Source organism: Asterias amurensis, chromosome 16 (genome assembly GCF_032118995.1).
Source record: "Asterias amurensis chromosome 16, ASM3211899v1".
NCBI classification, from domain to species: Eukaryota; Metazoa; Echinodermata; class Asteroidea; order Forcipulatida; family Asteriidae; genus Asterias; species Asterias amurensis.
In genome coordinates this window covers 10,653,133-10,679,587 of record NC_092663.1, presented here as the reverse complement: position 1 = coordinate 10,679,587, position 26,455 = coordinate 10,653,133, and the positions used below count along the sequence as shown (strand labels likewise).

Here is a 26,455-nt window from a genome sequence, read left to right as displayed (position 1 = left end):
CTTTATTTCTCGTAAAGTGACGATACTTGAAGGGGGAAAAACAGTCTCCTGTTTAATAATATTGCAGGAATGGACATACATAAAGAGAAGAATCATTTTAAAAACTAGGTACAACTAGAGAAGAATTATTGAGAAACTAGGTACAGCTAGAATGAAACTATCGTTGAATCAGTGCAAATAACATCGTCTCTCAGAAATGAATCTCCTAACAGAAAGTCTTCTTGCAAAAAACATCAAATCTCAATTCTCAAATCTGCAATTACCTCGCACTTCTCAAAAGGAAAGACACTTTGCCAAGACATTGAACAATTTATGTAAAAACAATTCAATTGTAGTAATAATGTTGCATCTCCCAACAGAAAGTCTGTTTACTTTCAAAGACAACATATCTCAGTTTTGCATATCTCAATTACATCGCACTTCTTAAAAGGAAAGACACTTTGCAAAGACATCGAAGTCTTCATGCAAAGACATTGTATCTCAACTTCTGTAATAACCTTGTATCTTTGGCAAAACAGCCCAACTCCAAAAATGATATTTTGTGAAAAGCACGTTCAGAGACAAGCTGTTTTGCCGTGTAAGCAGGATAAAAGTGTTACAAGGGGCCGAGATAGGACACGTTATACTCACATTCATACATTATATTTGAAACTTTGAAATGGAGAAACACGCCCCTCAATTTACCCAGAATTGATCCTAAAAGAAACCTACATTTTTGAGTTTTGCCTTGGGAGGGTCGAAAAGTCTCCGTAAAAGTATGTCAGATCTCAGTGCCTTACAGAAGTCATTTTTAGAGACAAGTTTACGCACTGACACATTGATGTTGAGACAAAATCAGAATTAGAAAAAAAATGTGACATATTTTGAAGCAAGCGAAGTTACTTTAAAACATTTTGTACGCTTCAGTAATTATAAATTGCAAGTGGAGTGATATCTTGATGTTTTTCCCCTGAATTATTCATTGCCGTGAATTCTAACCTTTGACAGTTTTGGGTCAGAGGTCATTATTTGGTACACAGGCAAATGTTCAGGGGAAATCCCAGCAAGATAGCACCTTTTAAGTAAAGACGTCCATACGTGGCCTTAATCGTTTACATAAAAAATTCAAAGTTTTATTTATAGTGAAAAAGACAGAAACTTGCACAAGCTTTTTTTTTACAAAGTACATAAAGTTGCTTAGCGCAGATCAACTTGCTTAGCAAAAAAAAATACCAGCTTACCAGCCAATATGACATTAAGAATGGATATAATAACTGGATTATTATCAGCAACAAGTAACAAGTTCGCTTAGCGAAAAATGCCACAAAAAGATGTACATTAAAAATGTGACTGGTTCCATGAGAAATAAATTTGAGCAAAATTTTCTTCCGTAAACTGAAAAAAATATTTACTAAAGTGTTTCTTTTCCTTCTGTTTGTCCTGTTTCGTTTGTCCAAATTTACAATAAATTATTTCAGATAGGGACTTCGACAAGAGTAGAGAAATACTTTCCAAAAAGATTCCTTGTGTTACTAGGCATTCTTTGCTTACACAGCTAGCGCAGAAACTTGGCAGTAGAAAGCATAGAATTGGGCGGTAAGCAGAGCCATGAAATTAGACCACGGTCTTTTTATCAAAGCCTCAGTTGTGAAAGGTAAGGAAAGTCGACTATGCAGTAATAGTTTAAGAGATAACAAGTTTAGATTCTTGTTTTTGCATTTGGACAAAATACATAATAGATTGACTCTCTTATAGTATAGTAAGAACTCTTTTTTATCGACAACAAATATTTACACACGTTCGTTTGTTTTATTTATTCACAGTTTGCACAAAGCTTCTTAAATACTTTTTGTATACTATAAATCTTAATTCCTGGAAGTTCACATGCGTTTGTTTTTAGATGAAAGTTACGGAGCAGTGAAAGTCAGATGTTTCAGATGTGGCCCTTGCCTGGCTGTAACTGTGCAGCTACTGGTCCGAACACCTGGCACGGCCCACCAAAACTCAAAACTGGGTCTTAATTGCTCATTGTAGGGTTTTTTAGATCAGGTTTTCGACCACGGCATGAATCCCTACTCAGTATGAGAGAAGATGTTCGTTATATACTTTCCCCGAAGTTTCAGCTTTATCAGTCAAGTTTTTGATGAGAAAAAAAGGTTAAAATCACACAGCAGTTTTTTTTAAGAAAAGTCGTGTAAATCCGTTCTACGTACAGGTGTTTGCTGAAGAACCACATGGTGCTGCACCAGAGGAGTGGAAAATGTTACAGGCCAAATATACAACGAAGTGTTCCAACTTTTCAGACAGGCTCTCTGCTAAATATTTGCTCGTCAATTTTGTGATTTTGCATTCTTTGTGAAACTCGGCAAGTGAAATGAGCTAAATGTTCAGACCAAAAAAAGTGAACCATTGAAGACTTTGATCCGAGTGCATTGGACAGGGGTTGGCAATCACTTCAAGATGAGATCAGGTTGGGTGGCGAGATTGTTCATGTGGGTAATCTTCCCCTGGACCTTGTCCCCGAGTCGGTTGTAACGTTTCTTCAGGAATACTTCAAGTTCAGCCTCGCGTTTCTCCCTGGAAGATTTTAGAGGAGAAAAAAAAAAAAAAACCTTTATGAGGGAGGTATGTGTTTGGGTAATCACTCTTAAAAATTAATACAATTCAAATATTTTAGTGGAAAATTACTTCTTTCTCAAAAACTATGTTCAGAGGGAGCCGTTTTCAAAATGTTTTATACTATCAACAGCTCTCCATTGCTTGTTGCCAAGTAAGTTTTTGTGCTAACAATTATTTTGAGTAATTACGAATAGTGTTACACAGTACACAGTCAACCCTCCAACGGTCTGACCATTCAATATCGTTGACATTGATTGAAATGATAGATGTGCGATTTATTTCACCATGTATCTATCACAACTGTTTGTGGTTACTGGCATATACAATTAAATTATCAAGAGAAGTCACATCAGGGCCCAATTTCATAGAGCTGCTTAACCACAAAAGTTTGTTAGGCAAAAAAATCCTTGCTAAGTAAAATCAGAATACTGGCCAAGACTCCATACAATTGTTATACTAAGTAAACAGCAGCTAAATACTAGTACAAGCAAAGTGTATGGCATGATATTTTGGCCAGTAACATGTGTAAATTAAGCAATCTATTTTCGTGCTTCAGCAAATTTTGTGCTTGAGCAGCTCTATGAAATTGGCCTCTGGCATTTGAGACCCTCCAACCCCCACCCCCCCCCCAAAAAAAAAAACAACAAACACATTGTTTTGAAGACTGTTCTGATCTTACCTTGGTACGGGTCCAGTGCTGCTGACCGGGTTGTTATGTGCTGGAAGTTTACTTCCGTGAGGGAATTCATCACTGCGTGTCAAAACACAAAACAGATGTTTGAACAAAATAAAAAACTGCTAAAAAGGAAGGTGTTTACTCATTGCATCTCTTTATTGTGAAACTGTGATCAAGGCTGTTACATGCTGGAGAAAAAAAAAACCTTCTACGGTCTGGCCATTAATTAACATCCATTGTGGTTTTGAAAGTGAAAACACAATGCCAGCCTGCAATATGACATCATGCGGTGAATGCATTAACACAGTAATAAGTCAACCCTCCTACTGTCTGACCAATCAATATCCTCCCCATGTTTTGAAATGATAGACGCACGATAAGTCGGCTACATCATGTTTGCATGCATCAAATGACTTACCCATCTTTCCCATCTGGTGACTGTGCTTGGTGTATCAGAGAGAACTCAGCGTTGACCATAGCTGGTGTTAAGCCGACTTCCTCTGTTTCTTCAACCCCATCTTCGTCCTCTCTGCAAAAACACAGCAATGAATAAACAGGGTGAGTAAAACTTTACAATTTGTAGTATCTACCAGGGCCAAGTTTCATGGCTCTGCTAATACCAAAAGCAAAGAATCGGCGATTACGGAAGCACAGAATTTTGCGCTTACTTCAAGCATATCTCCAGGTTAGCCGGGTATTTTGGCTTGAACGCGTGCGTACTCCACGTTACAAGGAGATCTGCGCTTACGCAGCTAGCACAAAAATTTGGTGCTTGCACTTATTATAAGTGGAGAATGGTGGTCATAAGCGCCGAATTATACAGAGCCATGAAATTGGGCCCAGATAAAGTTATTTGAGCTGGACCACCAGGGCTCAGTATCATAAAACCTGTAAGCACAAAAACTTGATAAGCAAACAAAAGTATTGCTTGACAGAAACATGTCAACAGCCCAAATGACATTAAGTTTACAGTGTTGTGACTTGTGCCCCACTCAAATTTGCTTAGCAAAGAAATGTGTCAAGCAGTATTTTCTGCTAAACAGCTTTACGAAAATTGGCTCAGAACAATAAGCGATGGTGCTGTATCCCCGAGTAAATGAAAACTGATCATAAGTTGCTTCTCTTCACATCAGAGTACAACCCTGTTAAAGTTGAGATGTGCTTGCTGGACTTAAAGTCACAGTTGCTACTTGTACGCAACCTTCATTGAAATATTCATGAGGTAAAAAAAAACAGTATAAAGAAGGCAGCTGCTTACGTATGATCTGGGAGGATGTTTGGGACGTCCTCGACCGGCAGGCCGTCCAAGAGAGACGGAACGTCACCAGGAAGAAGATCAGCGCTGAAAGGATCCGTCCTGATCAGGAAAAACAAACAAACAAATATAGAATCACATCAACCCTAAGAGTCTGCTAGCCTAAAATGTCTTTGTGGAAGTGCTGAGCGGTTAAGAGCACCGAATTCAAACTCTGGTGTTTCTGATCAGCAACATTTGCATAAAATAACAAACCTAAAGGAGGATGGTTGTTAAAAATGTAAACGATCTTTCAATTCAGAACAATTAGGAAACTTTTCTGTTAAACAGAGCTGGCTTATAACATAGGCATATATGTTCTCACTTAAATAATAAAAGACTTCAGCTAAAAGACTTCAGCTGAAGCCTTATATTATGCTTCTGAAAGCACACAAAGTTGTGCGACAAGGGCATTTTTTCTTTCATTAATCTTCATGTTTTTTTGCACTGTCTTGACCGAGCGGTTAAGAGCACCGAATTCAAACTCTGGTGTTTCTGATCAGCAGAGTGTGGGTTCGAATCCCCAGTCGTGACACTTGTGTCCTTGAGCAAGACACAAGCCATTGCTTCGTCCTTCGGATGGGACGTAAAGCCATTGGTCTTGTGTGTTTTGTACCGTACGTAAAAGAACCCAGTGCACTTATCGAAAAGAGAAGGGGTTCGCCCCGGTGTTCCTGGCTGTGGCTGCTAAATGCCCCATAGCACCTTGTAAACCCTTATAAGGTGCTACAAAATTGGGTCTCAGAGTTCATAACTTTCAATAACCTCTCTTTCTGTATAAATGTATAATATACTAAGCGCCTTGAGTACATTGTTGGTAGCTACGTGCGCTATATAAGACTTTGATATTCTTATTATCATTACTTTGGGTTTTCAACCTATTCAAATCAACATTTAGTGCAGTGAGATTGAGGTTTTTTGTTTTGTATTACACAACACACAGGGTTTACATCCAACCAATAGAACAAAGGAATCATGGTTAAGTTCCTTGCTTTAGAACACAAGTGCCTAGACCAGGACTCTAACCCACACTAGTCAGAAACACCAGAGTTTGAGTCTGGTACTCTTGCCGCTCGGCCACGACACGCTCATAGGCTAGTGCCTATAACAAGAGAAATGTACATCAACTTACCATCTCGGGACCCATACGTTGGTCAGTGTTGGGGTGTTGGAGAGTGACACCAGACCCTGGGAGGGGAACTTTTTCCACTGCATAACACTTCGAATCACGTCCTTCGGACAAAAAAGAAAAAACAATTGAAATAGTAACTTTACTGTTGACAGTGCCTTTAACTCATTACGAGTAGAAGTTACTTCACGCAAAATGGCAAGCACGATACCAGAACCTAATTTTCTAAAGCTGTTAAGCATAAAATGCTGCTTAACAAATGTCTCTGCTGAGCAGAAATTCACAGCAATGTCAACCTAATATAAATTTGACTGGTAAACTAGTTCTGTTTAAGCAATACTTTTCAGTGCTTAAAACAGTGCTCTGCTTACAGGCTTGATCAAATTTGGCCAGGTTGCAAGATGTGAACCTCTGGACATTTCTGGGAGTAAGCAAATGTTTTGAACTTACCAGCTTCAAACAATCAGGGACCAATTTCATAAAGCTTGTAAGCATGAAACTTGATAAGCACTAAGCTTGGGCGATATCACGATATTATCGAATATCGCGATATTAATTTGGAAACGATTTCGATATCGGATGAATTTGGTTTTAATCGAAATATCGATATATCGCGATATATCGCAATATCGATTAAATTTCGCGATGTATTTGCTAGCTGAGACATCTTGCACCCCATAGGTTTGGAGTAAAACCAGAAGAAAAGGTCATTAGAACACCTCTCTTAAGCTATGACTGTCTCTTCTACATATTTCACTTGGAGTTTGAAGACTGATGATGTCAAATTTCATTAATCGCGATTATATCGAATATCGCGATATATTGCCGGCGATATATCGTGAATAAAATAAATCGATATCGCCCAAGCTTAATAAGCACAGTAAAATCTTGCTTTTAAGCAAGTTTCTGCTTAACAGCTTTATGAAAATGAGCACATGGCCCAGCTTCATAAACAGAAACTGGTTACTAGCCAAAATTACATGAAGTTTGCATTGTTGCAACTGGTGCCCCACTAATTTGTTGCTAACCAGCTTGATGAAATCGGGCCCAGCTGACAACTTGTTGTGTGTCAGCTCTCTTGGCTTAGAAAGAAATAATCGGGGTACCAGTTGCAGCAAGCGTAACTGTAAGGTATTCTGGGCCCGGATCGCAACAGAAGATAAAAGTCCACTGTATACGCAAAACACAACGAAGTTGGTGGCAGTTTTTTTAACTTTTTAATCGACATACCTCTCTGTCCAAGAAACGTTTGAGTGTTGTGCCGTGCTTATTGCTGAGATCGCCGTGAGTGTACCTCGGTAAGGGACACATGTGGAAGTCCGAGTCTACTTCAGAGTATGGAAGTGGGGGAAGAAACACTTGCAGACCTGGCGCGGGATTCTGTTTTGAAACAACAATCCAAACAAAAGGGAACCATTTGGTAATCACTCTTAAACTAAGTAAGCATCTTGAGAAACATTTCACTTTGAAGTAATGTGGTTATGTAACAAGATATGCCCCCAAATTTGTATCTGAGGAGCGTTACCACCGTAAGGTCAAATAGTTAGGCTTCTTATTGATGTGCTTGGATGGCAAATTAAACAAACTCGCAAATGGGGAAGCTGAAATTTGCCACACAGCTTAAATTGTAGCGAAGCAGATTTGCACAGATATTTTATTTCATCCCATCAGATGTTTCTTAAATGTTGATATGCTGGTGCATGACCTAACGGGTGGTGGTAAAGAGTTCCAGAGACGAGGGGCTGCTGCAGCAAAGGATCTATCCCCCCCATAATCCACAAACCTTTCTATATCGTATTTCCACCATGCAAAGTTTCAAATCCTCAAGATGATTAGAGTTCCCCGGGCTTTATTTCTAAGGTGCTTGCACGTGTACTTACAAATATGTGGAGGGGCGGATATTCAATGGGCTTGAACAGGGCAGACGGCGGGGTCAGCTCAACCATCTTGGTTTCTCGTAACGCCATCTCAAGGATCTCGTCTTGCAACACCCCCATATCAGAAATGGTCTGCTCCTTGGTCCACGCAGGCTCAGGGGCTGGAACGTTGATCATCTCGTCCTGCGGGTGGTAAGGAGATGAAAATAAATGTACAAAGGAGATGAAAATAAATGTACAAAGGAGACGATCAGAGCATACTGATCGAAACGTCGAGTTAATCCAACGGTTCTTTTCAGAACCACCCCAACTCATTTAGAGATAGTTATTACATGGTGTTACCACAAACTCTTCTATATCTTATTTCCACCATGCAAAGTTTCAAATCCTACTTACAAAGGAGAGATTAACAACAATGATTTTTAATCATTATATAATTTTTAAGGGGGATAGGGTGGGTTGGGGTTGGCAATTCGAAAGCCTTAAAGTGGCGTCAGGTATTTTGGCTCAACCCTTTTAATACCACTCGTTATTGAACACTGCTGTGTACTGCATTTTTTCACACAAAAAGCAACAAGAAATCTTAAGGGCGCCAAAATGGAGGACGCAAACCCAAATATATACAGGCTTTCAAAAACTTGGTCTTTCCTTGTCACATAAACCCGCCATTAGCACTGTCAAAGGGGAATTGAAAGGGTTAATGAGAAGACAGCTCACCCCAGCCCCTGTTCTAAGCGGCCTGATAAGTCTTGGCGGTACGTAGCCTGATGATGCATCTTGGATGTTATGCGGTGTGTAGCTCATCAGCTTGTACTGTTGCGGTACCTGTGTCCAACAACAACAACAGTTAGTGTCAGTTTCATCGGGAAAACACATAAATTCATTTTCATCCTCTACTTTTTAAAGACACTGAACACTATTTGGTAATTGTCAAAGACCAGTCTTCTCACGTCGAAGTTGCGGAAATAATGAAAGAAAAAACACCCTTGTCATATGAAGTTGTGTGCTTTCAAATAATTGATTTCGAGACCTCAAATTCTAAACTTGAGGTCTCGAATTCAAATTCGAGGAAAATTACTGCCTTCTTGAAAACTACTTTACTTCAGAGGGAGCCGTTTCTCACAATGTTTTATACTATCAACCTCTCCCAATTACTTGTTACCAAGTAAGGTTTTATAAAAATAATTATTTTGAGTAATAACCGATAGTGTCCACTGCCTTTAATCCATCTAAAAGTTAACAATTTTATTTGGAAAACACACAAATTCATTTTCATCCTCTACTTTGTAATCCATCTATAAACTAGCAGCTACAGCTACGGGTACATGTCAATGACATCATGCATTTAGGGTGCCCTTAGCAACACCCTTAGCAACAGTCACAGCCATAGCTGTAGCCCCCAATTTGGATATAGCCTAAGATGTCAGCATTGTGATTGACGTCCAGCTCACCTTCAGATTGAACAAAGGGACTTTCCTTTTGACGAACACCCCTGAAGACTTGACTGGAACAATTCCTAGTGCATCAGGAGCCTGCCAAAAGATAAAATGATAATAGTTTCAACATTCAGTATTTTCCTGCTTAGTACTAAGTGAGACCTACTCCTTTATCAAAGCACTGTGTAATGGTTTACAAGGTGCTGTGGCGCAATATGCTGCCAATCAAACCAGGAAAGCAGGACCACTTTATTGAGTACAAGGATTGACCTACATGATGTACATAAACTGGTGTGGGCTTTTCAGCAATTTAAAAATGTTTTTTTCTGATTTGCCCCTTCCAAAAAAATTTAATAAAATAAAAAACAGAAATCAGACTAAAGTATGAAGGATATTATGGCTGCAATAAACATGGATACAATTTAAAAATATTCACTATAAATTAAAACTTGAAGACTTAACAACAAATATTTCAATATGAAAGGAGGTAGTATGCCTGGGGTAGTGTAGTGTCTAAGGTCATTTCTCGGGTCATGGATGAGGTTGTGCTTGTGGTCATGTCAAAAGTTGTGGCTAGGGTTGTGCCTGAGGTCACGTCTAAGGTCATTCCTTGGGTCATGGATGCGGTTGTGTTTGAGGTCATGTCAAAAGCCAAGGCTAGGATCATGCCTAAGGTCATGTCAAAGATTGACATGCCATCGTGAATGAGATTGTGCTTGAGGTCATGTCAAATGTGCCTGGGGTTGTGCCTGAGGTTATGGCTAGGATCATGCCTGAGGTCATGTCTAAGGTCGTGCCTAAGGTCATGTCAAGAGTTGTGCTTAGAGTTGTGTCCGATGTTGATTCATTGGACAATTCATCCCGTAGAGTTTACGCAAGGTACGACGTTTTATTGCTTCAGTGCAAATACATTGTGTCTTCTTAAACACTCTTTACGCTACACGTGGGCTTGAAAAAGCAAAACCGTCGAATCCTGCTTAAAATATCCTGGACTTAACACACAGCAGGTTACAAACAAGGATGCGACAGGTTTGCACAGAGTATTTCTCATGCGAGACATGACGTTAAGCAAGATATGACGTTTCTACTCTCATGCAGCGATTTGTACACTTTCAAGCTGACAAGTCAACAAGCATTTGAAGTGACACCACAGTTAAATACAGACACAATCTTACCATGTCATCCTTAAAGTCCGGTGCTGTGTAGGTTGGGAAAGCAAATGGTTTGATCCTCTCGACGTCTACCTCCAGAGGAACATCCTTGGTCTTAGTGTCTTGGCCTTCACCATAAGTTGCTGAAATAAAAAATACAAAATGTTTCACAGTTGTGGAACAATCATTTCACAATTTCCGACGTACATGACAGATTCTTTAAGCCTCAACACACCCTGGCTGGAGTGCCCTCCCTCAGGCCAATATCTTATAATCCATCACATTTACGAAAGTGGTTGGGGACCCATCCTTCTCAGTTGTTGGTCCACGATGCTGGAACTCTCAAGCAAATTGCATCTACTTCTCTTCTCACCTATAGAACTATGTTTTGAAGCAGTCTTTAGTATTGCAATGTAGTTTTGGAAAATGCATTTTATAAGTCTTAGTTACTACTATTGACAGTATAATTATGTTTATCGCACCGGATGCCAACAGTGTGATCCTGTGCGTTCCACTGCATTTCCTTCCAATACCATCACTTCAACTCAATTTAGTTTTCTGCTTTAATCAGGGGTTTGACGACAATGTTTCAGACAGCTGCACATTCCCACTTCATTGTGTAGAACTTTAGATGCCCTTCTTTTTCACTCATTGTTAAGTGAACAGTTTCGAGCACATTTCTTTTTTTACATCGTCAGCAAAGAATTCAGGCCAGTGCTCTTGGAGTGACAGGGAAGGGCATTTTGTCAACCTGGTTTTGGTTATGGCGATATAGACTTGTGACAATGGGACAAGCAATCAATTTTTTTCAAGCAAGACTATTTCACAAACCTGTCTGTTCTCTGCCTGCGCGTCCGCTCCTGTAATCAGCGATCAACTTCCTGATCATGTCTCTTTTCCTCTCGACCCTCAACCGGACGATCACCCTGAACGCAGCCTGTTGGAACCGCCCCAGCGCTCGGTGCTTCATGGACCAGGGGTCGTTGGTATACACATCGAAGGATGCTGCTGGAGGTGGAATGGACGACACACTGCGGTGGGTGCGCCGATGGGTACAGGTCGTACATGAGCGGTTGGACTCGATGTCCGGCAGGGGATCTCCTCTCTGAAACTGAACAGTCATTTCAGCAGTGTGATTAGAGAAAAGGATTAGAGGGCAAGCAAAGAGATACCAGAAAGTGTAAAGCTTGCCAAGCAGGGGTCGATCTCACTTAGGACTGTACTCACTTAGGACTGTCCTGACTTAGGACTGATCTAACTTAGGCTAGGAGTTATTACAACAATTAAGACTATTAGAAAAGAAATAACTTCTTGAAATCCACCCTAGAAGTCTCTTTAGTGAAAGCCACCAACTTCATTGAGCTGCTGAAAGAGAAAGTTTGGCTGCACAGTTTTCTGCTAAGCAACACTAAGCAGGAAACCAGCCAAAGACTGTGTGTGATTCTGAGCACAGACAGGTTTTATTTTAAAGGGGGGGGGTGTCAGGTAGTTTTCCTTTTTTAAAGAGCTCTACAAAGTTGGGGCCAGGATTTGAACAGTTAATTATATGACTCCTTAACCCCAACCGAACCCAATGCTTCAAAATCTGACAGCAAGTTTAGATTGATTCTACTGGATTGAGGACATTACAAGTTAACTGATTGTGCTTTTCATGGGATCGGGCATAGCACCATAAGCACAGGGTGGTGACTTACCACTGTGATGTTGTGTTAGTTATTTCAGGGAGTTGAGGTCACAGAAAAAGAATCTTATCAAAGCGATCCTGACAATCACTTGGGTCAAACGAAATCAAGTGGACGGCAGACTTATATCACAAAAGCGGCTCAAAAGAATTCTAATTGGAAAGGATAAGTATTCCAGCATGTGCTCACAGACTGTTTTTGTTGGACCACCATGTTGGATTGCTCATGTACTTTGGCACAATGATGCTGTCTAGCGGAACATTCTGGCGTTCCAATGAATTGTGTGCTGTGCCGAACGTTCTCTTGCGCCCAGAACGCGCCAGATGTTTGAGATGTTTTCTCACTACAGAAACTGAAACACCACACTCGCTACTCACATGATATTCCTTGACGGACTCTTTTCTAGTCTGCAAGATAACTTCCCTTGAGGATGCTGACATTTGCTCTCTGCCGAGACAAACTTGCCTGGAGATGCAAAAAGCACAAGTTTTTAAATAATACATTCAAATAAACACTTTTCACCAAGTTGGCCACCATAAAGGGTTTGGGTATATTTTGTACAACACAAAACATCCACAGATTCACATTAAACGAACACAGTTTTAAGATAGTGATGGTAGAAAGCTAACCTTAAAATATTATTTGCAGAGGTGCTGACTGTTTTACAAATGAGTAAGACAATGTAACAAAAAATAATTTTCATCTCAGTGAGACGAAATTTATTTAAGCATATACATTTACAGCAGATTTACAACCAAAGATGATTTTTTTTCAACATGACTCAAACTACCTCAAGGGGTTTGCTGTATGCGCTGAAGCACCTTGTATACCCTTTAAAGGTGCTACATAATTGGGTCTCAGAAATCATCACTGCAATAACCGATCTTTCTGAAAGTTTGTTTATACTCAGTGCCTTGAGTACCTTGTTTGGTAGATACGTGCGCTATATAAGACTTGGATATTACTACTAAAAATACTACCTCAAGGGAGTAATAACTGCCCTGCTGTATGTTTGTGTGTTTGTCTGGATTCACATTCAAAGAATATGTAAGTTGTCTACAAGTTTTTAACGCCTAGCTATAAGTGACTTCCTATCGGTTTTCTCAAACGGGCAAGCAAAAAATGATGTATAACTCCATTTCAAAATCATTTTGACGACTTGTTCCTCTACAAACTGTTTCCTCTTCATCAGAGCAAGAAAATCAAGCGAGACACTCACCATCTCAGTTGATTCCTCCTCTCGGCTAAGACAACTTGTTTCACCATGTGATCAAACAGCGCCTCCTGTCAGATAAACAAAAACAGGTAAACAAACAAAACCTAAAAACTACCAGAGTTAGACGGCTGAATGTCACAGGAACTGAAATAGACCTCAGAAGCTCTTGACGTCATTTGAGAAGGGTGCCATAGGGCCAGAGGTCATAATAATAATAATAATAATAATAATAATAATAATAATAATAATAATAATAATAATAATAATAATAATAATAATAATAATAATAATAATAATAATAATAATAATAATTATTACAAGACACTTAACTTTATTTGCTTCTCTCCCCCAGGGGTATGAGTTTACCTGTGAGGGCAGAGATGTTTTTGGTGTCCATCTGGGCTATTTTTTTAAGCAAGATATTTTTCAAACTCAAGTGTAACATAAGTGCTATTTTAGAAGATACAACATTTTTGCAGACACATTGTCAACAAAAACTTACCTTTAACTGCCTCGTGTTAGGAACTGCATCTTGCTTCGCCAAAACAGCTGTAATTGATAATAAACAATAAAATAAATTTTAAAAACAAAATTTTCAGTGGAGACAGTGTTTAAGCTTCAGATTTTGAGCTTCTGGTAATATTTTTGGTTAAAGAGACACGTTGCCTTGGATTGGGCGATTTTGGCTTCAAAAATATTTGCTATGAAAAGAGTTGAAATGAATATGGTTGAACAAATATTATCAAAGCAGAAATGATGATCCACACAAATATGCCTAAAACTGTGTGGTCTTCCTTTACACTTTAAGAACCAACATGGTCTTCCATTTTGTAGACCCAAAATGACAGATTTGTCTGCTTCTAAAAGCCTTGTTTTTTTCACTCACTGTAAGAAACAAAGTGTAGCTGTGCTATTTCTATTTCTACACTCAGTCCCCTCCAACACTGCCTACGACTCAATAAAACCTTTTTAAAAATCCTCCACCATGCCTAGCCCCAAGAATTCCAGAAAAGTTCCAGAACGTAACCCTTCTGGATGACGGTCAGAGGTCAGTAATTTATCAATTATTCGCTTCACCGGTTATTGTCACCGTGTCCCACAGTGGGGTCACTGTAATTCGGCCTTTAATATCATCATCCCTCAGACCATCATCAGGTTACCCCCAAATTCCCCAAAAAACAACAAATTATGCAAACAGTTCATAAATCACATTGGTCACCCACTTTTAGTCGGGTTGCCTTATGTGAGATAATAATAGTGCTAACATTGTTGTTGCCACGACAAGGGAACCCGACTCAAGTTTCCCCTCATTGTGTTTAGTCTCTTTATTTTCCATTAAAACAATTGAAACCAAACTGAGGCTGGAAGGGAAAAAACCAGTCAGGTCCCCTTACATGAGATTGAGAACTGCTCAGATATTGTCAATGTATATTCAGGGAACATGACCCGAGTTTCTCCACCCAAGGCCCAATTTCATAGAGTCGCTTAACGGTAAGCACATTTCCGTGCTTACTGTAACAGAAAAATTTGCTAAAGTGTAAACATATTTCATAGGTTAGCAAGAAGCTAGCATGTTCACCATGGGTTTGGATTGTTATCCATTAATTTTTGTGCAGTAAGCACTGGAAGGTTAACTAGCCTTTTTGTGTGCTTATGGTAATAAGCCGTGCAATAAAACGGAAATCGCGCAGTAAGCACAAAATCGGCGGTTAAGCAGCTCTATGAAATTTGGTCCAGGATGATTTGTTTACCTTCTCTTAGCTCCTTGGCCCTGAGTTTACCAGCTTGCTGCATTAAGACAGTGTTGACCGAGTGCTGCATGTCCAGATTGGCCGGGAATCTCACACCGTCTCTCTCGATCTCCTTTGCGGTGGTCATGGCATCCCGGGAACTTGTTCGGTTTCGACTCTTGGTGCGCTTCTTCCGCCGGGCCATGGCGACTGGCGATATGGAGTGAGGGTCAAGCATGGAATCGTCCGGCCGGGAGGAGTGACCATTGCAACGGCCATCCAGTTCAGCTCTGACCATTTCAGAAAAAAGGCGATAAAAGAAATCAATATTTATAATGAAAAGAAAAATGCTCTTAAATTTCACATTTCAGGACCGAAGGTGCTCTTAATGAGTTACGCAAATCAGTTAATAAACAACAGTCTGTACATGTGAAAACAGTATATTGGAAACTACCCTCAAATAGGTAGGTTCTAAGGCAGTTCTTCAACTCAGACAATTACATGATTTTTTTGAGAGAATAAACTTACTCGGCAAGTCCCGGTGCAGAAGACCCAGACACCAGACACACAAGGGGTGTTGAGTTAAACTGCGACGTCGTCAACTGCAGTTTCATCAGCGCCGTGCAGAACTCCGTCGGGGAAAACGTGACCGTTATGTTCACCTCCCCGTTGGCCGGGACAATGCCGCTCATCGGCTCGACAATAAACGCTGGATGGGGCTGGAGGCAGGACAGCTGAAACTCAAAGTCCACGGGAGCAGAGCACCGAAGAGGGATGACTCTCGACCGACTGTGGCAGGAAACGAGGGGAGAACTACTATTTAGTGAACAAGAAATCTCTGGTAACTACTAATTCATGCCAAGTAAGCAATATCCGATTTGAGTCATACGGACTCCATGGCCTGATGCAACAAACTACTTAGCACTTACGAAAAAAACTTGCAACAACTATATTTGTTTGATTGTTGTTTGTTTGTTTGTGTACAGAAATATTGATTAGAAGTAAGTAAATAAAGTTACAAAAAAATGAATAAGTACAAATTTGGTTTGCAACCAGAGGTAAATCCTGCTGTATTGGAGCACCCAAACTGCTGTAAATGCTGCACTGTACATAGGACAAGTGTAGACACAGACAGGCCTGGAATGGACCGATCCGGCCTGTCAATCAAACTGCGCGTTCACCCATTTGACCAATCACAGCAATGATTGTGGTCGGACAAACTCGGTCATGCGTGCGCGTATATTTGGCACGCGCGGCAGAATCGTGCTGAATGTCATTGGGAGTGCTTGTACATGTGTCTTGCTCACATGCGCGGTGGGCGGAGCTTAGTGGAAAGCCTGAACGGTCCATTACACAGAGGCCACGGCGCCTCCATTGCCACAATCTTTGTCTCAGTAAAAAAAGTAAAGTCTGTCCGGAGCGAATATGGCGCATTAGGTCAATATTTATACCCAATTTCCTTCGCAGTAAACAACTTAGAACATTTCTATTCCTCTGGACAGAATGCCTCTCCCTAGTTTCAGAACGTAACCATTCTAGATGACGGTCTGAGGTCAGCAGTTTATCAATTATTCGCTTCACCGGTTATTGTCACCGTGTCCCACAGTGGGGTCACTGTAATTCGGCCTTTAATATCATCATCCCTCAGACCATCGTCAGGCTACCCCAAAATTCCCCAAAAAAACTACAATTTAGGTTTATAAGCTCACAATACATTCTGGTCACCAATTTTTAAGGCACCCCTGTCAAAAAATTAATAGATAAATAAACAGATAAATAAATACATATACTTTTTTCCAAATGGATGTGCCATTGGCAAACTGAAAGTGGCTCACCCTCTCAAAGATGAGTAGCTCAGTGTAATAAGATAAAATGAATCATCATTTCAAAATGATGATATTTCTGCTGCTTTTTACTTTGCTATTCTGGGTTTTTTTCTTGGTCTAGTCCTATGCTTCATTCTTCAATTGTTTCTGTTTCGATTTAACAGTTCTTTGGAATTGCCTTTTTTCTTCTTTGCATTTTGTTGTTGAGGTCAAATAAAAAATATTAATAGTTGAAGATGAAATTCCAGGGCTTGATTTCACAAAGCAATCTGATCCATTGCAAGACAAATTGTCAGTATTACCTTAGTGATTTGTATTGTGACATTCACACTTTACTAAGCAACTACGATTGATTCGCAGTTTAGAACAATCTTAGCTCTTTGTGAAATCGTTCCCATTGTGAAATCGCCAAACATTAAATTAGCAAGCATAGACCTTATATATTGATGTCATCCAGCTGCCATCTTGGAGGTAAAACAATGACGAAACAATCGAACATACAGATTTGTACGCACGGCGCACAAGATTTTCTAGTTAACAACCTCCCTTTGACCTCTGGATGAGGGCGCCCTACTGAAATGCCGTCATGTGCATAAGGTCTACTCACCTTTCTGAGATTGGAACTGGAGGAAACTTGATGACGTCGGGGAACTCGGCCGTGCTCACCGTCGGGTATGCATGGATAGGCACTAACAAGTTGTCATCATCCTGCAACAACATTAAACACAAGACTTCATTCGAGATCATTATTAAGTGAAGGGTTTGCCATTGTGCACAGCCACAATCATTGGAACACGTTTTATTTGTGTTCATTTCATGAACGATAGTTTGAAAACCACTGACGGAGAAGTTATCTCAACGTTATTATATCAATTAACAATTGCTGTGTCAATGGTGATTGAAAAGTGCTCAAATTTGTCGAATATACAAGATCAGCAAGGAATGACTCAATGTGTATTGACTGTTGTTCAATTGGTTTCTTTGTTACAAAAGGTGTACCCACAGTTGTGGCTGTGCACCATTACATTTGTCAGTTGCTACCTAGAGGGACCCAGTTAGCTAATCGTTTCACAAATCTGCCAGCTTTTTATCAAGCCTGTTTTTCGCAACAAATGTGGATCCTTTTCAACATTGAACTAGCCAGTTGTGACTACCTGTTTGGTGAACCAACTGTGTCGCTCACGACTGATCACGACAACATTATTTACTTACGAAAAACAATCAGACATCAGTGACACAATCCTCCAATCCTTTCAATGAAACTTGGGAATTAAAAAATTGTCCCAACTACTGCAAAAGTCGACTTAATGAGGCGCAACCAATCGAGTAGTAAATTTCACTAGTTTCCCAGGCAAAATATTGCCTGACAGTCTCCTATGTAAGGAACTAACAGTTGACTGCTAGCACACTTCAGTCCAACAGAATTGTGTCAATGGAATTATTTTAATTTTTAAAATTTTTTTACCTTGCAATGAATCCGGATGCAATCATAGTAGTATCTCCACTCGTCTGGTTTGAACTCGACTTCGACATCGATGGCCATGCCGGGGACCAGGCGATCCCGCTTGGTGTACCAAGCTTTGAAGAAGCGCGTTGCAGGGGGGATTATGTGCATGTTCTGACACTCTGACGAAATGTTGATCAGATGCTGTAAAAACAAATTCAGAAAAATGGACTTCCAAGTAACTAAACCAGGCAGGATATTTAATAGAAATAATCATAATAATCCATTTTTATACAGCACTTTATACACCATGTCTCAAAGCGCTTCCAATATTATTACCCCTGATCACTAGGCCTTTCCATTCCTTAAACCATCTCAGCTCCCTTGGGAGTATACAGCCTGTACCGCCAAACATGTAGCACACTAAGTTAAATCAATAACAAGAACCATCTCTACCCGTACAGGTACCCATTTAACCCTGGGTGGCGAAAGGCAATTACGGTTAAGTTTCTTGCTCAGGGACGGAAGTGTCACGACTGGGATTCAAACCCACACTCTGCTGAACAGAAACAGCAGAACTTGAGTTTGGTGCTCTTAACCACTCGACAATGACCCCATTTATGGTCTTCAGAAAAAAGTATAAACCTCTTTATTGAGTACATCCAAGGGCTGACCTACTTGTACAGTGTAAACATGGTGCATGCTCTACTAGTCATTTTAAGGCCTGTTTAGTAATAATTTTGCTGACAGAAATAGATTACCAGATAAAGTACAATTTCACATGTACAATTGGTTTCCTGCTAAAAAAGGTGCTTAGCAGATATTTCTTCAGCAATATTTTCAGCTAAGCAGCTCCATGATACTGTGCCCATAATTGTTACTCTGCTTACTACACCCAAAGCTGTTCTGCTTACTGTAAAAGCAGAAACATACAGGCCCACATACAGTTTTCTAAGCTTCTGGTCATAAGTTTACTCACCAGTATTTGTTTGTGTACTTTGCCAGGCTCAAATCCTGTGAAGTGAACGGCAGAGGGTTCAGCTTGCACAACCGAATTGTGCGAAACCTTGTGGAACATTTCTGAACGGGGAAAACAATAATTGAAAAAATTCAGCCATTAAAACAGATTTGCTTGACTTTGGCAGCAACACTTAAAGCCATTGGACCCTTTCGGTAAACAGTATTGTCCAAGGCCCACACTTCGTGTATCCCAACTTCTATATCAAATAACAAACCTGTGAAAATTTGGGCTTAATCGGTCATCGGAGTCGGGAGAAAATAACGGGAAAACCCACCCTTGTATCCGCGCGTTTCGCCGTGTCATGACATGTGTTTAAAATAAATCCGTAATTCTCGTTAACGAGAATTGATATTGTTGTACTGTTTTCTCAAAAAGTAAAGCATTTCATGGAATAATATTTCAAGAGAAGTATTTCACCACTACCTTCTGTAAACCCTGTAAGTTATTTGTAAATCTGTGAACTTTTTTTTTTGTTCTGTACCGAAAGGGTCCAATGGCTTTAAAGAGGTTGTTGAAAATCCATTTTACATGTACACCATGCTAACACAATTTTTGTGACTTGTTTTACTCATTTCTCAACAACTAAAGCACCTCAGTAATATTTTAAGGGAAACCTTCTACTATCAAAATCGTCAAACTGTGTGAGTTTGATGTAAATCTGTGGGCATTGTGTTTTGTGTCCTACAAAAAGTACCCAAATCCTTTAAAGGAAGGTACACCTTTGGAATTACAAAAAAAACCAATGAGCATAAAAAGTGATCCTTGGTGGGAAGCACTGCAGCTGTTGATAATGTAGCCTATAACAGTTTGAGAAACGATTCCCTTCAAGGGGTTTTAGAGAGAGCGATTCAAAAACATTCCAATCTGAGAATGAAATGTTTCTCAGATTGTGTATTCATTTATGAATTGGTCCCACATATATTGCGTTTAACTCACGAGGAAATACACCTGCGCATTTTATCGGGTGCCGATGTTCAAATATACGCAAGTCTTACGCAGTCTGTAAGGGTTCAACAAGTACTTGAAAGTGGAAGTTTACGTACGTGTGTCCAGAAGATGATTCGGCACATGCCTGGTTTTCTGCGGGGCGACCAGGGAGTCCATCTCTGGTATCACTATGCCGTTCGTACGCAGCCCTGGCAGGTGGTTGTCCCTCACGATATTTGATGGGTTAGCTTGGCTTAAGGGTATAACCAATGCCATGGTTGCATCTTTCTGACTTCTTCAGCTTTATCAAAATCACAGGTCAATGGATAGTCACGAAGTTCCCACTCTTCTTCCTTGGTAAACAAGTGTTGTTGTTTTATTCACTAAGATCAAAAGAAAAAAAGGTCAATACAAAGGTTAACCATTATAAAAATGCTCGGACCAATTTCTTAATGTATTCTTTATGACCTTTTATAAGGTATACTTTTCATGTGTCTGCAAATAACAAATTATGTCCATGGGTGACTTTTTTCCAGAAAATAAACCACAGATCCATGCTTCCATTGCATGGTAAACATTCACTTTTCGTAGGTTTGTGTCCTTGCGAAACAGGTTTAGGAAAAGGAGTCTGGACTATGGATAGGCATGGTGGGTTTGCATCCAATGATTTGTAATACAATACATATTTAAAGCCATTCGGTAAACAGTGTTGTCCAAGGTCCACACTTTGTGTACCACAACTTCTATATCAAATAACAAACCTGTGAAAATTTAGGCTCAATCGGTCATCAGAGTCATGAGAAAACAACGGAAAAACCCACCCTTGTTTCCGCGCGTTTCGCCGTGTCATGACATGTGTTTAAAATAAATCCGTCATTCTCGTTAACGAGAATTTATATTGTTTTGCTGTTTTCTCAAAAAGTAAAGCATTTCATGGAATAATATTTCAAGAGAAGTCTTTCACCATTGCCTTCTGTAAACCCTGTAAGTTATTTGTAAATCTGTGAACTTTTTTTTTTTTTTCTGAACCGAAAGGGTCCAATGGCTTTAAAGGAACATTACAGAATTAGTTTTGCTAGCAAAAAGTTGCTGGCAGTGTAACTGTAAGCACTTTATGTAATCCACTAGATACATAAACTGACAAACCTGTAGAAGTTTGAGACCTATTGGCCATCTGGGTCACGAGAGAATAGTTAAAAACCGATTACAAATTTTGCATTGCATGGATGCCAAAACATAAATGAATAAAACGCTCCCTGAGCGGTAAACTCCAACGCAAAATTTAATTATTTAATTCTCATCCCTTGAAATTTCGAACAGAAATATTTCAAGGGATGTTTTCTACTATCATATCATCATTAGACCGTGTAAGTTTTATGTAAATCTGTGATCTTCACAATTTTTGTTTCTTACCAATTCTGTAACGTTCCTTTAATTTTAAGAACAAAAATTGTAAAAAAAGGAAATGGTCAATGGATGGGTGATGATTTATACTTTTCTTGAACATTCATTTTCAACTTCAATCGAGCCACTTCACTTCACAAGGGTTACTATTATTTTATTTGTTTTGTTCAAGATGACAAGAACGTAGAAGGTTGCAACAAAAACAGTGTTAATTCTAACACAGTGATCCACAACTGAACTAGTCAACTGACTCTCGAGACGGTCTTCAATTCAACAACACAAAACAGAGTAAAACATGAGTTTGGGGTTCAAACCAAGAGACTATACAGGCCTGAAACTGAACTTCGTAAACAAAATGTTTTCCAACCAACTTACCCTTCTTAATGCAGTTGGTTACAAAAATCCTGCGGTAATGTAACAGACAGATACACGCATGGTTCGTCGGCGAGACGCTCTTACATGGAAATGGGACGTTAACCTGGTAAAAATGTGTCAACTCTTTCGTCCAAACGACTGATTATTTTACGATGTTGAGATGTTTATCTCAAGAAGAGAGACTGATCCTTCGTTTTTGACATGACATTTACAAATCCACTGGTACCCGGTACTTGTCTAGTGTCTGTATTCACTTTGCGTTGTATGAATGCTGAACACCAGCGAGACAAGAGGTTACCTGGGATTCGACTGATTACATACAATGTTCATACACATAAAGTAGTCCCTCAGATGGGACACTCATTTTTAGTTTAAACAAATCATTTGAGAAGATTGAAATGTTAATTGCATACTGCATAACTGATTTATCACTATTTTCCGGATATATCAGAGAAACAGAGCGCCCGCTAACGTTCGTTCATTACAAGCGTGTACAGTTTTTGCCGTGCATATAAAAATCGGAAGAAGATAATGCGTTTTTTTTTACCACACACAGGCGGCGTAGGATTCGAGGATTCTACTCTACTCATTGAACTATTTTTATGCTCTACTACTCTACAAAATCAATGGGTGCGTTCGTTTAGCTCCCCTGGGTCGACCCCGGTGTGTGTGCGTGTTTTTTTCCCAGGACAAACGTATGTTGGCCCTGAAGGGACACCGCCAGTCGTGAATATTTTTTTGCGACGTCGTGAATATTTTTGCGACGTCGTGAATTTATTCACGACAAGTCGCGAATATTTTTGCGACGTCGTGAATTTTTTCACGACAAGTCGCGAATATTTTTGCGACGTCGTGAACATTTTTGCGACGTCGTGAATTTATTCACGACAAGTCGCGAATTTTGTCGCGAATATTTTCACGATGTCGTGAATATTTCTGCGACTAGTCGCGAATATTTTCACGACTAGTCGCGAATATTTCCACGACGTCGTGAATAATTCTGCGACTAGTCGCAAATATTTTTTGCGTAACTTAAAGGGTTCTTTCATTCTGTGCATGATGGGATGGCATACTACACGCGGCGCTGTGTATGAATGATCGATCTTTGGTGCCATAGCACTTAAGTAAATTACCGTGGATCGGCTGATGGGCAGGGGAACGTTGACCAACTAATAAGGAATACCGGACACTTCGGCACCTCGCAAAGTCGGCACCTTGCAAACTCGGCACCTTGCACACTCGGCACCCACTCGGCACCAAGAATGTCGGTACCAAACAAACTCGGCACCGGCCTTTTTTTTACTAACAAACTCGGCACCAAGCGAAAAATTAATATCACCTCGAGAGTCAAGTGGTTACCAGTAAAGTAACGTGCGTATACTTACACAATAAACAATGGTTTGGTAGTTTTAATAGTAGCTTTGTAAACTGTGTTAAATCACTAATTCTATGGGTGATGAAAATTCCGAACTTTCGAGAACATTTGTTTGGGCCCCCGGAAGTTTACCGTCCGGCCCGCATGTGCCGTGCATGGTTTAGTCGTAGGCTGCATGTCGGTGAAAGTGCGGTGCCATTTTCTTATGATTTTGGCCTTGAACAATTTTAATTAGGATTGTTTTAGTTAGGTTAATAATTTTCATTGGATTTTTGCTTCTTAACAACAGAGCGTGATTTGCCGAAAGGCACTGGCCGGATAATTTCCCGAGGGCTCCGTTTTGTGCGTGATATAGACGGCACGCACACGCCTGATCGTTAGTGGTGTGCACACTCCGTCCAGTGCAATTTTTGTGTGTTTGTTTTTACGATAATCATATTCCAATAATATTTGCAATGTCTTTACTAATAACTTTATAATAGAATCAAGCTTTTTATGGGACTATGATGGTGGTACTGATATAACACCACACAGTGTGAAAATCGAACTTTTTCAACTGAGTGCCGAGTTTGTATTTGTACATGTGCCGAGTTTGGTGCCGAGTTTGCAGGTGCCGAGTTTGCAAGGTGCCGAAGTGACCGGTACCCCTTAGAAGAACCTTTTGGCATTGAAAGACATGGTGTATTTACTCAGAAGTGTCTTGTTTCTGTTGGCAAGAAGTTTCTATTTAAATAAGAGGTGTTCCGGGCTGTGGCGAACACCTAATTAAAATGTTAAGTTCTAATCTAACGTTAGGACTCGGGAGTAATACCTCCATGCTCTATGCATGGAGGATTCGTGGAGGTACATGACTGTAGACAAACCATGCTCTATATGGATGCTATGGTACAGTACACATAACAGAGATATGATCAGGAGTAACATCAGTCCATGTTGTTTTTAATAAAAATGGTTTGAATTTCAAAGTTAGCGCCTGAGGTCTGTATTTTGCCCAGACGGTAGAGTTCGTGAAATTTAAATACTTTACATTATTATATTAATTATTATTCGAGATTAAATTGGGCTTTCATTTTCTTTTCTTTTTTCCCCTTGCTTTTATTAATATTGGGGAGACTGTGCCTTAACCATGGCCTAGTGCCACCATGTTAACATTATTGCTGATTCACAAATTGAACATTGAACAAATCGAACATTGTTAGTTAGCAAACAATGAAAAAGTTGTCCTAACCTAACTTTACATTTTGCCATACGAACTGTCTATGAATATGATGGCATTGTTAATTTTTTTAACACTAAGAATAGAATTTCAGAAATTATTGTGGCACCAAATGGAGTCATCAACTGTATATTAATAACCTTCGGTTATTTTGTTTGTTTTTATGTAGATTTTATGTATTGTGTGCATTTGTCCACCATGACCACATCTTGTAGAAACTGTCTTGCCAGACTAGGTATTATGCTGTATTATGTTCAATATTTACTTGACGATCCGGTCTTGTGATGTATGTGGTGCACAGACGCACTGAATTATTCTATGTAATATCCAATGACCAACATCATGGTTGCCTCTTAATTTTTCATTTAAAGACTTTATGAAAAAATAAAAATGATGGCAAAACATTAAGATATCGACTGACATTGATTTCAGTAGGTTGATAAAGCTAGTTTTAATTCTCTCATGAGAGAAGTACTCTTGATCAGCACATTGACACCCCTACCCTGGTAGAAGTGAATTGCTTTGCCATTCAAATAGTACTTTCTTCTATTAATAAAAATTATATTACTACATGCTCCCTGAATGTATTTTTAATTGTGATCTGTTGAATAATTGTGCAAGGCTATCTAAATTAAATGCATTCTAGCCTCAGTTTCATTATACAAGATTTGTTTACCTCGCTTTCAATGTAATATATGACTGACTCATGAGTCAATGCCTCTATTAATATCTACTGAACACAAGAACTTGTATTTCTTATCACTTTAAGGAGCACTAGTAGCCATGTTTGGCAAAATTGGGGGGGGGGGAGATATACATGACCATTTCGCTCATTCGAAGAATGACAGTTGTTTTGATATGCATTGAATTTCACATGCTTGAATATATGTTGGTCTAAACATGTGCTCATGATTAAAGGCAGTGGACACTATTGGTAATTGCTCAAAATAATTATTACCATAAAACCTTTCTTGGTGACGAGTAATGCGGAGAGGTTGATGGTATAAAACATTGTGAGAAACAGCTCCCTCTGAAGTGCCATAGTTTTTGAGAAAGAAGTAGTTTTCCACGAATTTGATTTCGAGACCTCAGATTTAGAACTTGAGGTCTCGAAATCAACCATCTAAACGCACACAACTTCGTGCAAGGGTGTTTCCTTCTTTCATTATTATCTCGCAACTTTGATGACCGATTGAGTTGAAATTTTCACAGGTTAGTTATTTTATGCATATGTTGAGATACACCAACTGTGAAGGCTGGTCTTTGACAATTACCAATAGTGTCCACTGCCTTTAAGTTGAATCATAAAATGCAATTTCTTCATAGTTAAAGCCAAATAAACCATGTAATTTCCATGCAAGACGTTTGTTTGCATGTTCCTATGTATACGTAGAAGGGTCACAGAGTTGTTTTGATAAATGCACTATTCGTATTCATGCTTTTTTTTTTAAGAAGAGTAACCAAAACAACATTTTTAAAAACAAATTTCACTATTAATATTTTATACACAAAAACTGCATCTTTAATGTATGCACTATTCAAGTCGAACGTAACACATTCCTGTTGATTGTGTATGCACAGTAGACTTTTGTTAATACAAACTTGTCCAAACCTAACCATAATGTCTGTTAATACAAACAGTTTTTATTAAGAGGAACATTATTTCCATTCATGCTGCACATAAAGCAACGTTTAGAGCAGCTTTTACTTAGAGCTTATTTATTCAACCCAGGTGAACAGTAAGGTTATGTAACGCAAATGCATGTGTACATGCTGCTGCAGCCAGCCGTCACCGCCCTTTATCGCCCGTTTTGGTAATACGCACTCTCAAGCTACTGAAAAAATATTCGCGACTAGTCGCGAATTTATTCACGACTAGTCGTGAAAATATTCGCGACTAATCTTGAAAATATTCGCGACTAGTCGCAAATTTATTCACGACGTCGTGAAAATATTCGCGACTTGTCGCAAATAAATTCACGACGTCGCAAAAATATTCGCGACTTGTCGCGAATAAATTCACGACATCGCAAAAAATATTCACGACGTCGCAAAAATATTCACGAATGGCTGTGTCC

At 39.5% G+C, this 26,455-nt stretch overlaps 1 protein-coding gene across 1 annotated transcript; it reads right to left on the bottom strand.

Annotated features, from left to right (window-relative positions):
• LOC139948822 (cilia- and flagella-associated protein 221-like) lies at positions 1 to 22,016 on the bottom strand. Its single transcript, XM_071947159.1, has 21 exons — positions 21,787 to 22,016; positions 20,124 to 20,390; positions 19,039 to 19,139; positions 18,081 to 18,263; positions 17,223 to 17,323; positions 15,318 to 15,578; positions 14,811 to 15,079; positions 13,562 to 13,608; positions 13,063 to 13,127; positions 12,221 to 12,308; positions 10,993 to 11,272; positions 10,186 to 10,304; positions 9,026 to 9,106; positions 8,292 to 8,399; positions 7,578 to 7,757; positions 6,928 to 7,077; positions 5,701 to 5,801; positions 4,533 to 4,631; positions 3,693 to 3,803; positions 3,278 to 3,349; positions 1 to 2,556 (listed from the first exon to the last, which is right to left on the bottom strand). The coding sequence occupies exons 2-21, from the start codon at positions 20,281 to 20,283 to the stop codon at positions 2,430 to 2,432; spliced, it is 2,703 nt and encodes a 900-aa protein (XP_071803260.1). The 5' UTR covers positions 20,284 to 20,390; positions 21,787 to 22,016; the 3' UTR covers positions 1 to 2,429.
• Between the last annotated feature and the right edge of the window lie 4,439 nt (positions 22,017 to 26,455).